This window comes from Heloderma suspectum, chromosome 6, assembly GCF_057233095.1.
Source record: "Heloderma suspectum isolate Gila_16-S chromosome 6, 16-S_ref, whole genome shotgun sequence".
NCBI lineage: Eukaryota > Metazoa > Chordata > Lepidosauria > Squamata > Helodermatidae > Heloderma > Heloderma suspectum.
In genome coordinates, this window is record NC_139463.1 from 97,121,089 (window position 1) to 97,136,817 (window position 15,729).

General features: G+C 48.3%; 1 protein-coding gene across 8 annotated transcripts in view; it reads left to right on the forward strand.

The window, feature by feature from the left end:
- Positions 1-15,729, forward strand: part of ATXN2L (ataxin 2 like) — a 21,358-nt gene continuing 5,629 nt past the window's right edge. For 2 of the 8 annotated variants that reach the window (XM_084805357.1, XM_084805356.1), the window contains exons 1-20: positions 1,042-1,382; positions 3,120-3,156; positions 4,060-4,116; positions 4,624-4,695; positions 5,007-5,157; positions 5,268-5,392; positions 5,501-5,592; positions 7,727-7,927; positions 8,715-8,890; positions 9,243-9,347; positions 9,454-9,651; positions 10,024-10,113; positions 10,402-10,466; positions 10,571-10,836; positions 10,926-10,995; positions 11,124-11,270; positions 11,412-11,484; positions 11,603-11,790; positions 11,869-12,204; positions 13,083-13,292. In XM_084805357.1, coding sequence (XP_084661483.1) covers positions 1,135-1,382; positions 3,120-3,156; positions 4,060-4,116; positions 4,624-4,695; positions 5,007-5,157; positions 5,268-5,392; positions 5,501-5,592; positions 7,727-7,927; positions 8,715-8,890; positions 9,243-9,347; positions 9,454-9,651; positions 10,024-10,113; positions 10,402-10,466; positions 10,571-10,836; positions 10,926-10,995; positions 11,124-11,270; positions 11,412-11,484; positions 11,603-11,790; positions 11,869-12,204; positions 13,083-13,292 — 2,907 coding nt within the window. In that variant the 5' untranslated portion in view covers positions 1,042-1,134. Of the gene's footprint in view, positions 1,383-1,615; positions 2,137-3,119; positions 3,157-4,059; positions 4,117-4,623; positions 4,696-5,006; positions 5,158-5,267; positions 5,393-5,500; positions 5,593-7,726; positions 7,928-8,714; positions 8,891-9,242; positions 9,348-9,453; positions 9,652-10,023; positions 10,114-10,401; positions 10,467-10,570; positions 10,837-10,925; positions 10,996-11,123; positions 11,271-11,411; positions 11,485-11,602; positions 11,791-11,868; positions 12,205-13,082; positions 13,293-15,729 lie in introns of those variants that run through there. The other 6 variants (XM_084805361.1, XM_084805360.1, XM_084805359.1 and 3 more) reach the window with 6 other exon arrangements.

A 15,729-nucleotide genomic window follows, 5' to 3' on the forward strand; every position in this document is an offset into this window, starting at 1 on the left:
AGGCTCAAGTCTTTGTTTCCTCTTACGCATGTGCACTGCGCCGTTACCGGAGGAACGCCTCTCCTTTAAAGCTCCGCCGGGAACTCAAGCGCCGACTTTCGTTTCTCGATTGGTCTCGAGGGGCCAGCGGTCACGCGGGGAGCGTGCGCGCGGCGGCGGCAGCGAACGTGCGCGGCAGGGGGGGGCGCGCGTGAGGCGCAGGCGCAGAGCGAAGCCCCGCCCTCTACCAGGGACTCATTGTGCAGCAACCGGATTGACTCCTTCTCGTCCGCGCGGGCCGGCGGGATCCGCACTGCCCCCCCCCGCCCCCCCACAAGCAAGTGTGCGCCCGACAGAGGCAGAAACCGCCCGGCCCTGCGGAGGAAGGGGTTTGAGACCGTTCGCGTCGGGGCCCTCACCGCCAACACCACCACCGCCATCACCCCCTCCTGCCTCCTCGCTCTCCCGCGCGCTCGCTTTCGCCAATCACCGCCCCCCCCCCCCAGCCTGAGAGTCTCCTCGCGGCTTTCACGCTCAAGCGCTGCCTCTTGATTGGCTCAAGCGCTCGAGACTTTAACTTCTTCCCCTCCTGCCTTGGCGCGCGAGCCCGCGGAGGGTCAAGGCGGCCAATAGGGGCGCGCGTCGCGCGGGGGCTCGGTCCTCGGCGTCAAGTCGGGTCGAGGCCTGCGTGACGGGCATTTGTTTCCTGTCGCGCGCGCCCGCCCGCGCAGACGAGGCTCACGAAGAGCGCAGGGCGGGAGGCGGCCTCGGCCTCGGGGCGCCTGTGCGTGTTTTTAATACCCCTCCCCCTTTCCCGAGCGTTTAACCCTCCCCGTTTCCGCGACGGCCTGCCTGCCAGCTTCCCCTTCCGGGCCAGCAGGAGCGCGCGGCGGTAGTCTCGGCGGCTTCATCCGAGGCCGCCTCACACCTTAGACGGCCGCTGCCGGGTGACCGGTTTCTGCCCTATTTCCTAACTCTTTCCTCCCCTCATCCTTTTTATTACGGAACAAAAGGGGGGGGCGCGCGCGCGCTAGGGCGCTCCTCTCTCTCTGTCGCCACTTTCTCGCCCAACGGCCTTGCCCGCGTGCTGAGGGGGGGCTCTGAGCCTGCGGCGTCCGGCCCCTTTTCGCCGCCGCCGCCGCGAGCACGACCGCCATGTTGAAACAGCCGCTGCCGCCGCCCTCCCCGCAACCCGGCTCTCCCGGCTCGGGGCCGCCGCCGCCGACCACGCCGACGCCGCCTCCCGCAGCCAGCGCCGCCGCCGTTTCTCGCAAAGCCAACGCGCCCCCTACCAGCCCGAACGGGAGCCTCAGCCCCGGCGCCGCGGGAGGAGCCCGAGCCACGACGGTGGCTCCCCCCGGGAGTGGAGGAGGAGGCGGCCCCCCTGGAGGAAGCGGCACCAGGTACGCTTTAAAAAAACGGAGGGTGTCCATCCGGGGCACTGGGGGGGGCAGATTGCGTGGCCGGGAAATAAAGGGGCCTCGTGCACGCGCATCCACGCGTTGTCTCTGGAAAGGGTTGAAAGAGGACTTGGCTGGGCGGGGGCGGACAGTGTTTGGCCCTGATAAGCGGAGTTCATTCGCTCGGCCGCTGATTGGGCGCCGCTCTACCCAATGTGTGCCCCTCCCGAGAATGGGGGAGAGAAGTGCTGCTTGCCGGGGTCCGATGCATGGAGGACTTGGCCAGCCAATTCCCATTTGTAGTATGGGGTTGAGAATGGATCGTGTGCTTTTGGTTTGTCCTCTCCTTAACCCGTGGGGGCCGGGGGCAATGACGACGACAACTCTCATGGACGAAGTCGCAGCCCGTTTCACTCTGTCGGACTTATTTCTCAGTAAACGTTGATGGGAGTTGCGCTTCAGATGGACTACTACGCCACATTCTCTCAAGAGATAAGTCTGGTTGAGCGCCATGCAACCTTAAACAATCCTGCCTTAGGAGAGGTGCTGCCCTGAAAGCTGGATTAGAAATATTTTAAATACATTCATATATAAAAATCCAATTTAGTATGATATGCAGTAGGGGCTGTCGATCCAAACTGGAGCCTTGGTTCAAGCATACCAATATGAGAACTTTCTAGGGTGAATGGTTGCTCCCGTTGTTTTACCTTTGAGGCACTTCCTTTTACCATTGGTTCTATTTAAATGATGGAAGCTGGTAAGTTGCTGTCCAGTAATGATACTTGCCTAGAGTAGTGAACATAATAGGTTCTTTTTAAGATGTTTAGCAATTAAAAACTGACAGGCTTGTTCCTATCTCTTCAGTTCATATGGCACTTAAGACAATGTTGGTGTTTACAGTTATAACAAACTGAAGAGTACATCTGATATGAGAGAGAGCAGGTTTAGAAAAAAGCTTCCGAGCCATGGTTAGTTTTCATCAGTTTTTAGAAAGTTGAACTATGAGATGCATGGGAGTTTGCCAGCTTTGAATGTTTTGTCATGGTCTCAAGCGCAGGACAGGAGTTTCTGTGACTACTCTGGTTTTGATAGAAAGCAAGGCACATGAGTGAGGGGTACAGGAACCCAGAACATGATTCAGCATAAACGTGTTTTGCCCTCCTGGTTCAAATGCCACCTAATTGTTTCCATTTGAGTGATTTTCCTTTAAGCCTTTCTGGGCTGGCGTTTGGTGAGTTCTGTGAAATTTGTTTTTGAATTTAGGTGAAACTTTTGATCCAGACAGTTTAAAAGTATGAATAAGAGCCACAAGAAACCCTTTCTAGGTCCTCTTTCCATACTGGTTGAGGTGTTGGGATTCTTTCCTAGATAGGCTGATTTATTCACCCATGGGATGATATGTACTCCCACCCCTCTGCTGCATAATATTTTACTTGTGTGCTGAGGGTGATTCTTCTTGCAGTATACATACCACCAGTGTTTCAGAAGTTTTGTCCAATATTATGGAAAAAGTTACTTTTTTTAGCTGATCTAAAAAGTTCCTGTTTCATTTACTTACTACTGAAATACTGGCTCCCAGTTACTATATCATCCTTGTTTATAGAATCATTACAAATTAACTCTATTTTATGAGCGGTGATGCACCAAAGGTGGCCTATCAGTTTAAAAAATGTTTATATTTGGGAGTAGGGGATCACATCACTTTCCTGTGAGTTACCCTTGTGCCTGATTCATTTTCAGGGGCCAGAGCACAGGCAAAGGACCTCCACAGTCTCCCGTAAGTACCAAAAGCTAAGCCTCCCAGGGCCACAAGACCATTTTTTGTACATTGGGGTTTGTAATCTGTGATTTGCATACCTGTGACATCCGAGTTCTCAATACTCATGCTGTCTCAATTCTCAGGATGTCTAATTGTGTCTGCCTCAAAACTGCAGCTCCTCTGGCTATGAGTGCACCTCAAAAATAAGAGTCTGGGTTCTTGATATTTGGTAAAAGACCATTCCCAATCTATTGGCTATGCCTCTCTGCATTATAATTTCCACCTTCCCATGCCAGTAGTAGGATGACTTGAATCTCCAATAAAACAATGCTTTATAGTGATTTTAGCTTGGATCTCCCAGGCTGGTTTCCTGTACAGTTTTAGAGCAGTATTGTTTGGCACAAAAAAGGCCACTCATAACTGAGTAGCAATGGAAAATATCTTTTCTGAACTTGCAAGTTCACTAGAGCTGTTACAATCATTCACTGGAATGCACAAATTATATTTAGAAGTAGAACTTGGAAGTGTAACAGCAAAGTGGTTTGTGTTTATCGTAACAGGATTATTTGGGAGTCTGTAGTAGTATAGACACTACCTATCTGAAAGGAAAGTCCTGATAATATGCCTTTTCTACTTCAGGCCCTCTGACCAAAATGGATGAGAGGCAACAGATTCTATTCCCCAGTGCCCTGGCCATGATTTCTAAATACAGATGCATATGACGGAAACTCCTTAGTGAGAGAACAAATCACCAAACACTTTGTTAGGCCTCAGTATATTAGTATTGTTAGGCCACACTTTCTGGATTTCTGCAGCTGCATACTGAACAGTTGGAAGTGCTAGAGCTGTGGCAGAGAGCATCAGTTGTTTATAAACTTGCTCATGCGCCTTGTCTTTTTTTTCTTTTTTATTTATCACCAGGTATTTGAGGGTGTCTATAACAATTCCCGAATGCTGCACTTCTTGACAGCAGTTGTGGTGAGTCTCCTAGAGATAAGTTAAGAAAGGTGTAGGATTTGAAGGGTACCTATGCAGGTGCATGGTTCTACAGTAGGGAATATTACTTGTGGCACTTCTTCCAGTCATATCACTTAGCATGGGAAGTCTTTGAGGATAAGTACCTGCTAAGCTTTAGTGTAAACGGAGTGCTCTTTGCACATTTCTTTTCTATCAGTTTTACTTTTCCTAGGGACACTTCGAGATGGAGGATTTTGTAAATATGTGGCATTAATACTTGCAAACCACACAGACCATGCAGATCCCCATGGTAACTGCTGCTAGCCCAATCTTGATTAGCATGGTTGGTGTAGTCTGAACTAGTGGCTATAATGCTGAGCCCCCATGCACACTGATACATTTTCTTCCTCTTTTTTCTGGTGCTGCAGTAGGTGGAGAAAGCTGCTGTCTAGAAAGCTTCAATTTACAATTTGAAATGTTCCTTTATCCTTTCTTAGTGTTATCTCCATCTTCTTGTTCTTTTCCTAGGGGTCCACATGTGATGTGAAGGTGAAAAATGGAAGCACTTTTGAGGGGATTTTTAAAACCCTGAGCTCCAAAGTGAGTGCTTGGTTTCCTGACTGTTTTTCCTAGGGGGTTAAGAAGCAGGTCTGGGTAGAAAAGCATTTGCTTTGTTGGTTTAACTTTAGAATGAAATTCATGACATTAGAAAAGGTGTCCTCCCCATTCCCCACCCCCCCCAACACACCTTGCTCAGGCAGCCTGGTAGTTTGAGCAGGCTAAGATGAGACCAGTAATGGATAGTGTTCAGTGGACCAGTGAGATGGTGTAATATGGGTGTGCCTCAGGTTTTAGCTACTTCTGGATGGGTAGGGATGTATGGCATGTATTAACAGGGATTGTTTCTGCAGTTTGAGCTTGCTGTGGATGCTGTGCACAGGAAGGTGCCTGACCAGCCAGTGGGGCCCAGGAGGGAAGATATTGTGGACACCATGATTTTCAAGCCTACTGATGTCATGTTGGTGCATTTCCACAATGTTGATTTTAACTACGCCACCAAAGGTAATGCAGCCTCAAGTTACCAAACTTGAGGCACTATGACATGGCCTGGACTGGGGGAGAGAATTTGATAGACTTCCTGCCCTGACCTTTTCCTCTGTTATGTGTCCTAGATAAGTTCACAGATTCTGCTATCGCCATGAATTCCAAGGTGAATGGGGAGCACAAAGAGAAGGTGCTACAACGCTGGGAAGGGGGAGACAGTAACAGCGATGATTATGACTTGGAATCTGATATGGTAAATGTCCTGGTCTGGGTTAAGGCCGCAAAAGAGCATTGCTTGGAGCTGGTGTTTTGTGGCAAAGGCTTCACAATTTTTTAAAGGTTGCTGTGCCTGTCATTTCAGTCTAATGGCTGGGACCCAAATGAGATGTTCAAGTTCAATGAGGAAAATTATGGCGTGAAGACCACCTATGATAGCAGCCTCTCCTCATATACGTAAGTTAAAATTTCAGTCATGTGTGTCTGAGGGCGCAAGAGGAGATGACGCATGATGTTGATGGTATGGCTGTCCAGGAAATGTCATTCCAGAGGCTATAGAATGGTGCCCCAAAGTAGACGAGAAGGCTCCAAGTTGACCACTCTGTCTCCCATTTATTTAGTCATTGTAAGTAGTAAAACCATAACCAGCTGTTAGAAAGCAGTGGGCAGGGGAAGAGTGATGGACTGATCACAGAATCCATTCAGGATTCTCGTCTGGACCTTTTGAAGCCCTAAAACAGGGGTGCCAAACGTTCAGGCCACAGGCAGCCCCCAAAACTCCCAGGAAAAAAAATGGAGGAAAGGTATTCTAGGAACAGGTTATCTGGTTCCTGCCATAAACGCATCCTTTAAGCCTCTCCAGAATATCCTAGGAGCCAGTGCTGTAAGGCCCCTATCTGCTTCCTAGGAATGGCGCCTATGGCAGGAATCTTAGAACCTGTTCCTAGAGTGTTTTCCCCCTTTTTTCTGAAAATGTTCCACGTAACAGTGTAGGGTATCAGGATTATTTAACAAGAGAGTGGAGTAGAAGAGGGAGAAGAGCGAAGAGCCAGGATTCCTGAATGGTTTGAGAACCGAGATTTCTAGGTGGAGTGTTTTGTCTGATCAAAGCAGGTGTTAGGCCTCTGAAATGCTCTTGGGCAGGAGTTGGATTTGAGGGAGTGGTAATGGTGTATTTTCAAGTAAATTGTATGTTGTGAGCAAGTTGTATATGAATGTGCACATGCCCACACACATGCTCCCTGTCACACCATCAGGCACCCGATGCGGCTCTTGGGAATTGCAAAGGTTATGCACTCCTGCCCTAAACAGTCTTGACTATTAGACCTCTTCCCTTCTTCGTATTTTTGTTGGTTAGGAATCACCTCCTAGGAGGTGTTCTTAACTGTGAAAATGTTACTACCCATCCTGGAGTCGTGATCTATTGTGTAGCATGGATCCCGAGAGTGTCAGCTGATGCCTAGGTTTCTCCAAGCCCTAAATTGTACTGCACAGAAGTCTCAGGCTCTTTCCTCAGTGCTTGCTTCTTACCCTGCTACCCAGCTTGTGCTTGGCTGAATATAGATTGTCATTTGAGGGATTAAATGGACTTCCTCTTTGCAGCCACTTTTTGTATCTTTTATTTTTACACGTCAAACCACAAACAAAACTTTTATGCGGTACACTCTTGAGGTGTGTTTTGCCACTTGGAACTTTCCCACCCTGACCTCTAATGTGCAGATATCTGGGAGATCTGTAAAGTCAATAAGGGTGCAATCCTATCGGATGGCTGTAAGCCTCCAAATTCAGAGGCTTACAGCTATGCAGTGCAGAGTGGGAGGGGAGGAGCAGTGGAGGTGATCTTCACCTCTGTGCTCCTCCCGCACTGCATTTTAGCTAGATGGATGTTTTCACCCATCTAGCTGAGGTGTCAGGGAGGGGGAAAGAAAGGAGGCTGGGGAGGCTTCTGGATATGGTGTAAGCCGGACTCCCTACCCACCCCACTCCTCCCCACCCACGGGAACGGTCCCTTTTCCTTCCTTCCATGGTTGCTTTTGCAACCTCAGAGAGGCAGCTGGCATGGTTCTGTCTGCACTGGCTGAGCGAGGAAGGAGGTGGGGGCGGGGAGTTCAGACTCCTGGGTCTGAGGTCAGAGTGGTGTCTCCTACCTCGGATTCAGGAATCTGAACTATCCTGTCCCCCCCCCACCCCCAAGGCAGGGGCTATAGGATTGCTCTCTTAAGTCGTCACTGACACAGCAGCATAATCAGGGAAGCTAAAACTACCTTTTTATTTTTAGCACTTAGTAGATTGTACATATATTTTACTGAAGAAAGCTTCCTTTTTTACTTCATGAGTTAAAATTAATTACCGTATTCTTGCTTTTGTGGAAAGTAGAAGGTGTTCTTCAAGGTTTGGTCAGAGTTACACCAGCATCTGGAGCTCACAAGCCCTTAGAAGGCCAGACAACGATCTTGTACAGCCGAAAGGTCTTTCTTCAAATTGGAAATCAGAAGTGTGTCGCGGTTTTCTTTTTCAAGTACGACAGCAGGGTAGAGTGTGTCTACCTTATCTCCTTATTCCTCTTTATTGCTCCTTCTGTGCATGGCAGGGTCCCTCTTGAAAAGGATAACTCTGAGGAATTCCGGCAGCGAGAAGCCAGGGCTGCCCAACTGGCTCGTGAGATTGAGTCAAGCCCACAGTACCGACTGCGTATTGCCATGGAAAATGATGATGGGCGCACAGAAGAAGAGAAACACAGCTCTGTGCAAAGACAGGTGTCGGGAAGGGACAGCCCCAGTCTGGCAGCCAGGTAAGAGAGAAAATTTGTACTTAAATGCATCTTAAGACTGCCAGTGGAGCCCTATCTCTGAGTGCTCCCTCAATCTGAAATTCAAGAGGATAGTCACACGTGAGAGGCCCTTTTCTGTAGTGACCCCCTAGTTATGGAATGCTTCCCCTAAGAGGCTCACCAGGTGCTTACATGATCACTTTTCAGTGCCAAGCAAAGACTTTTTTATTTGCCCGTGTTTTCCAAGGTTTTATTCTAACATTTTAATTCTCTTAACGTCACTGAAATATAGATAAGAAATTTTAGATCGTTTGTCAGTTAGGATAAGTTTTTAAGCCCTAAGTGATGGTTCTCATGTTTTTGCATATTAATTGTTTGTGATAGTTCTCCTTCGTTGTATTTTAGTGTTTACTTGATTGTATCTTAATGACTGGTAAACTGTGTTAACTGTTATATTGTTACTCAGAGAACTTCTGTTGTAGAGCAACTTATAAACATAATAAATAAAGAAAAAGCTTCTTTTGATCCAGCAGCAAGATGCCTTCACTAGCCTAGGATAGGCAGGGTTTGCATTTGCTGCTGGTTTACACTGCATATGTTGGAAGGAAAGAATAATGTCAAGGTCCACTTTTCTAAAAGTTACTACTTGAAAACTTGCTCATTCCATATGCTTGGGGCTGCCAACCCATTTGCAGCAAATATGTGACCTTGCATTCTGTGGCAGAAGCTTGGTACATTTTCCTTCCTTGCTTTGACCCCAAGCAGGGCCCTGGACATTTCTCTGCCACAATATTTTCTGTCTTTGCAGAGAGGGCAAGTACATACCACTTCCCCAACGTGTCAGAGAAAATCCACGAGGAGGCGTACGCTGCAGCAGCTCTCGGGGTGGGCGGCCAGGCATGGGCTCCTTACCACCCCGCGGAAGTACGCATCATTCAGAAAGCAACGCTGGCTCCATTCCAGAGCAACGAGGCATCAATGGAGGTGAGGCTGGGTGTCTCAAGTTTGGAAATGAGGATATTTGAATAGGTTGATGTGGTCATTTTTATGAGACAAAAATGACTAGGTCTAATTAGTTAATGGATTAACTTACCTGTGTCAAGTGGCTGTGGAATGTCCTCCATCTTGGTTTTGAGGAATATATTTTTGATATTCAGCTACCCTTTTAAAATTTTGATCATGGGTTTCCATTCAAGGTTTTCAGGGTAGTCCTGCATTATGGTAAACGATGGAATTTCTACCTCTTGCCAGCAAGGAAAAGCTGTAAATAGCAATGGACCATTTGGTGTGCCTGCATAATCTCTCTTCATACAGTCCTGTGGTTGCCTTCTGTTAGGTCCATCCAGAATGTCTCCAAAGTCTCAGCGACCCATCCGGGGGGCCAAGAGCATATCTTCCCCTTCCAGCCGCACTATGGAAGTCTCAGCTGCATCTCCCACAGGTAGAGCAGGTGGTGGAGTTACTGGGTAATTTTCCGAGCCCCTTGATAAAAAGCTGTGCTACCTGTATTGGTGCTTATGTCTAACAGCCTTGCTCTTCCCACACAGTGGGCCGTCTCTATGCTCCACGTTCCCCGAAGTCTGCTCCAGCTGTATCAGCCTCTTCCCAGGATCCTCCAGTTGGATCAGCAGTCCCTGCTGCTCCTGCATCACCCTCTGAATCGAGGCCTATCATGGAGTCTAGTGCTTCCCCAACTCCACCTTCACCCAAGGTCCCGGCTTCTGCCCCTGTAGCTGCTGTTGAGGGTAAGGATTTACACTGGATGTGAAGCAAGTCTGGTTTAGTGCCAGCCAGCCAGGAATAGAACTAGGCATCCTCCCCTCAGGTGCTTGTCCTTTTCCAGAGAACTGAGCATCTCCCATTTCTCTCCTCTAATTAGCAGACCACATTTTCAAATCCACTAGGTTTGGTCAGCTGAAGAAGCTGAAGACAGTAGATGACGCTTGGCTCCTTGGCTTAAGAAAATGTTTGGGAGTTGGGATAGATGAAGCTCATAAGAAGAGGCCACACTGTCCAGACACATTTCTGGCCCCTCTGCCTCATTCCTTGTGAGAAATCAAAGGGAGTGTAACTAGCTTTCTACCCACCCCCTTCTCTCCCTTCCCCTTTCCTTCTAGTTAAAGAGGTGCCTAGTTCTGCCACCAAAGAGCCGAGCAGGACCTTGGAGGTTATGGGGCCCTCAGACTTGGTCAAACAAGCAAGCAAAGGTTTGTGTCTTGTTATTTGAGCTCTGCTTGCTACTCTTTTGAAACTTCTTCAAAAATTAAGCCTCTGATTCCCAACTTCTTGAAAAATGTCTGTTTGGGTGGGCTTGTGTTGGTGATTTTTGTTTTTCTGTCTTTAGTAAGACCAATAGAAATCTTAATAAGAACAGTCTTACAGATTTCATGTAGCACAGCCTGGACTATGGCTAATTTTGCAAGTGGTTTTTAAGATATGAGTTGGGGTTCTAAACTTTGGGTTGTGTAATTGTACTGACACTTGCCCTGCTCTAGGCCTTCAAAATGAGCAGAAGAGAAATCAGCTAGAGGAGCTACGCAAGTTTGGAGCCCAGTTTAAGGTGAGGGCATTCTCCTTATCCCCCCTCAGTACACTTTAATGGTGTGGAGGTCATTATGTGTTTTTTGGCTACAGTTGCTTACCCCATGTCTTTTTGTCTCCAAGCTGCAGCCGAGCACCTCCCCAGAGGCCACACTTGACTCTTTCCGGCCCAAGGAGCCTCTTGAAGGGAAGGTGAAGGACAAACCACCAGAGGCATTGGTTGGGGCTACATGTGAGGTGGCTAACGAGTCCCCCAAGCCAAGCCTAGAGCTGCCTGAAGTCAGCAAGGAGGAGAAAGGGCCCTGTGAAGGCATGGAACGCCAGACCCAAACAGCTAGCCCTCTGGGCAAAGGTGACGCAGATGACAAGGAGGACGGCCCTGTCTCAGAGTGAGTCAGTGGTGGGAACCCCAGTAAATAAGGGGTTGCTGCATGTATGTTGTGGATTTCTATGTCATTTCTCTTGTGATCGTCTCCAGGCAGGTGAAGAAGTCAACACTGAACCCTAATGCAAAGGAATTCAACCCCTCAAAGACTCTCCTGTCTGTGGTATGTCATTGGGAAACTAGCTGTGGGATTATTGTGGTTGCAAGGCAGGATGTACACGTATGCCAGTTCAGAGGCCCAGGGGTACTCTGTGTTCTGTTTGTTTTCATAATTGCTTTCTTTCTGTCCAGAACAAGTCAACGAGTACACCGACGTCACCAGGACCACGCACCCACTCTACACCCTCCATCCCAGTGATTACACCAGGGCAAAGCGGCATGTACAGCACGCAATACATCTCTTACATCCCACAGATCCATATGAGCCCAGCTGTGCAGGTGAGGAGTGGGGATGGGTGTGTGGATGATTCTGCCTTTGGACAGAGGGGTGGGCTGCATAATCTTTGGTTCCTTCCAAATGATGATGATGGGGGGCTGGGGGGTAGTGTTAGAGCTCATTGGCTTGCCTGTTTTCTGCAGGCACCTCAGATGTATCCATACCCTGTTTCCAATTCCGTGCCTGGACAGCAGGGCAAATATCGTGGCGCTAAAGGTGAGTCGATTTTTTCAGAGGGTTGATAAAGAAGCAACGGGGATCTTTGGCTGGGTTGCAGTTTGGAGGGAGTATGGGCGCAGACTAGCTTTCCTACCTGAACTCTCTTCCTGCACAGGCTCTCTGCCCCCACAACGCTCAGACCAGCACCAGCCAACCTCAGCTCCTCCCATTATGCAGGCGGCGGCGGCGGCAGGCCCCCCTCTAGTGGCTGCTACTCCATATTCCTCGTATATTTCCTACAACCCCCAGCAGTTCACAGGACAGCCCACCATGATGCAGCCAATGGCACACTACCCCTCACAGGTGGGTATGATAAGCTCTTCAGTGGGGGAAAGGAACATGCGTGTGCCCATACTTCCTAATTCATGTTCTTCTCTCTAGCCCGTCTTTGCCCCCATGCTGCAGAGCAATCCACGTATGATGACGTCAGGCAGCCATCCTCAGGCCATTGTCTCCTCATCTACTGCCCAGTATCCCCCAGCAGAGCAGCCGACACCCCAGGCTCTTTATGGTGAGTTTGACGTGTCCACTGTGAGCTTTCCTTCTCCCACCCCCCTTTGCGTTGTTGACGGCTGCTTGCTGCTTCTCTCCCCAGCCACAGTGCATCAGTCGTATCCCCACCATGCCACACAGCTGCATCCGCATCAGCCTCAACCAGCTACCACACCCACGGGCAACCAACAGCAAGCGCAACATGCTGCCCCCAGCCCTGTGCAGGTACTGGAGGGAGCAGATGATGTGGGTTACTAATGTGAGGGAGGCACTTAATGCTTGTCTGGCTCTTGCACTTGGCACAGTTTGGTTTTGCGTTTGAGATTGGTGCTGATGTGATCCTTCAGGCTGTGATCAGGAAAATCCTAGGCTGGTTCAGAAGGGGAGGGAGTCCTGCTTTAGGTAGGCATGAAGTTGCCACCTTCTGCCTCAGCTCTTGAGGCTGCTGTCTGAGGGATGAAGTGCCGAGGATATACTAATGTGTGCTTACTTACTCTTTTATCCATTTGAGGGGCCCAGATATCCTAGCAGTAGGTCAAGATGATACTTTGCAGCCACTTCTGACTTTGGGTAGTGATGCAGGGGCACACTTCAACAACAGCACCCATATGTTGGGGAAGTGCCTGCCTACTTAAGGATCGAACAGCTGCAGGCAGACGGGAGGGGGATGGATGGGATCCATTGTGGCCTTCCCAAATAGCCATGGCTATCTTTCCTTCTAGTTAATCAAAACTAATACAATGGATTTTTCTCCAGATAATCTGCTCCTGGTGATGAGAATCTGAGCTGTTTGGCTGTTAAGCGATAAATCAGTTATGGAAGGATACATAGAATCTTTCTCCACATGTAATTAGGTTTTCATTTTGGGGAGGAGAAAAGAAAACAGCGAGGGTAAACTTAATTCAGGAAGGTAGAGTAACTCCACTGCCACCACACACGTACATACTCTTTCTGGTTTAGAGGCTCCCTAAAACATGTGCTCCATAGAATGCCTAACCTTTGTACCAAGGCAGTACCAAAGAAAGGGAAAGAAAGTGGCTTCACGGTAGCTGTGATGCAAATCTCTAGTAGTTAAACTGTGGCCTTTGTGCTCTCTGTCATAGCACCAGGCTGGACAGCCCCCTCATTTGGCCAGTGCCCAGCAGCAGCAGAACCTGTACCACACAGCCACGCTGACAGCTACGCCACCCTCCATCACACCAGGGCCCAGTGCTCAGTCTCCACAGAGCAGTTTCCCCCAGCAGGCAGTCTACGCTATCCATGCCCACCAGCAGCTGCAGCACGGCTACACCAACATGGCCCATGTCACCCAGGTGAGTGTGCTTGCCTCTACTGGGGAGTGGATATATCCAAAGAAGTTCTTAAAGCATTCTATTTGGGGGGCATGAGAAGAAATAAAGTTTAAGGGTAGGCAATTTCAAAAAGTTCAAGAAAGTGGCTTCTGTGGTATGTAAATACTAAAATTAATACATGACCAGAGTGTCTTGTGGTACCTTAAATATTAACTTATTACAGCATATGTTTTTGTAGACCAGGGAACACTTTATAAGATGCATAAAGAGTTATCTGCAGTCAGCAGGTATGTGAGTTGTAGAGAAAAAAGCATGTAAACAGGGCAGAAGAAAATGAAATGCAAAAAGGTCAGGCTGTGACAGTTATGTTAAAGCTTAAATGTGTGTAAAATACCTAGCCACCATTCACAAAGCAGTGTTGATAATAATACAAACACTTTTCACCCTACCATAAACGTGAACCTAGAATACTCTGTTCAGCAGGCTCACCTTCTGGACACTACTGTACAGCTAACCCACGAGTGGAGAACCTCTTTCAGCCTGAGGGCCAAATTCAATTCTGGAGAGGCTCTTAAGGACTAAATTTGAGTGGTGAGCAGGGCTGAAGGCAAAAAGGGATGGGTCCAAAATACCAGCATATTTTAGCCTAAAGCTCATATGAGAGGTATCTCAACCTTTCAGCATGGGATAAAGACTGCAGAAGCTGGGAAATCATCAGATAGTTTGAGGGGAAGGGGATGGGGCCAGGGAAAGGATTGCAGGCCTGAGGTTTGACACCCCTAGACAACACAGTGAACATAAGCATTACCTTATATCAGAAACCTTCTGACTGCTACGCACATCTATATGCTTCTAGCTTCCACCCAGAACACACCACAAGACTTGTGGTCTTGTTCCAGTTATCAACATAGACTCACAACTTAAGTATTTACGTCAGGCATTTCTTAGGAGTACAGTACCCACCCAGTAAAGTGAAAAAGCAGACTGCTAAGGCCAGAGTGCCATCCAGGAATAATCTACTATAGAACAGACCCAGAAGAGAAAGTGACCTGTTCTATGTAGAATGCAGAAGGGCATTGCTGGCAGACAATAGCATATATCACTTTGGAAGATGAGCAGGTAAAATAACCCTTGATGGGCTGAGGTTACTAGGGCCTGTAATAGCATTGCCAGAATAGATATGAGGACAGAGTTGGCATCTGGATTTGTTGTAGGATCTGGTCCTTGTGTTTGTGTGTCTTTGGGATGGGCTGTAGGTATTAGCTGGAAGCTCTAGGTGACAAATGGTGTTTTGTCAGTGTCTGTACAAAGGTTGGGGAATGTGTGGCTTCCAGATGATGTTGGACTGCAACTCCCATAAGCCCTAGCCAGCATAGCCATTAGTGAGGGATGCTGGGAGTTGCAGTTGAACATCTGGGGGCCCATGTGTTCCCCTTCCCTGTTCTACACAAAAAATGGACACATCTGACCTCAGAGCAATATTTGGGAACCAGTGGGAGAATATTTCAGTTTTACAGGGCACTTTTGTTATTGACTACTGCCTATTTTTGAACAGCGGGAGACTCCAGGATGAAACTACTGAATTACAGCTAATAAAGATGCTGAATTTTATCAGCTGTAGCCTAAATTGGGAAAGTTATTTTTTTTTAATCGCACTACAGGTATTAAGCTTACCAATATCACAGTGTGTTTGTTAACACAGTTTTGTGAATGGTCATTGTAATTACATACATTTAAGCTGTAATATAAAAAGGACATGCTATAACAATTATATCTGTTGCCTTACATTTACTCTTCCCCCCCCCCCCCCAGTCTACAACTGTGTGTACCTTGCCAACCTAGGATAACACTTCATGCATCTGATGAAGTGGGCTCTAGTACATGAAAATGTATGCCATAATACATTTGTTAAGGTGCCACAAATCTACTGTAGAATAACACAGCTACCCCTCTGGAAATTATAGCACAGAAGTGAGGTAGCCCTGGCGGAGGCAATGGGGGGAGTTCTGGGGGCCAGAACATACCGAGGCTGGGTAGCAGATGCTGGCAGAGTGCTAGGGGCAGGCCATGCTGGGTAAGGGGAACAGGGGAGAGATGTGTAATATCTTCCCCCGTTCTGGGCCTGTCCAGAGCCAAAGGATGGCTGGGAGATGCGTGACTCCATCCTCTGGCCTTCATCTGCTGCTGTGTAATGCCAGGTCCATTGCCCATAAAACATCTCTCATCCATGACATGATTCTGGATGAGGGTGCAGACCTGGCATGTATTACAGAGACCTGGCTAGATGAGGCCATTGATCCCGCTCTTGCGGCCATTTGCCCAGCTTGATTTTCATATGTGCAGCAGCCAAGGACTGCGGGTCAGGGAAGGGGAGTGGCTGTTATCTACTGGGAGTCCTTGGTCCTCATCAGACTCCCTCTCCAGGAGACCAGGGTTGCTGATTGCACGTACTGGAGGT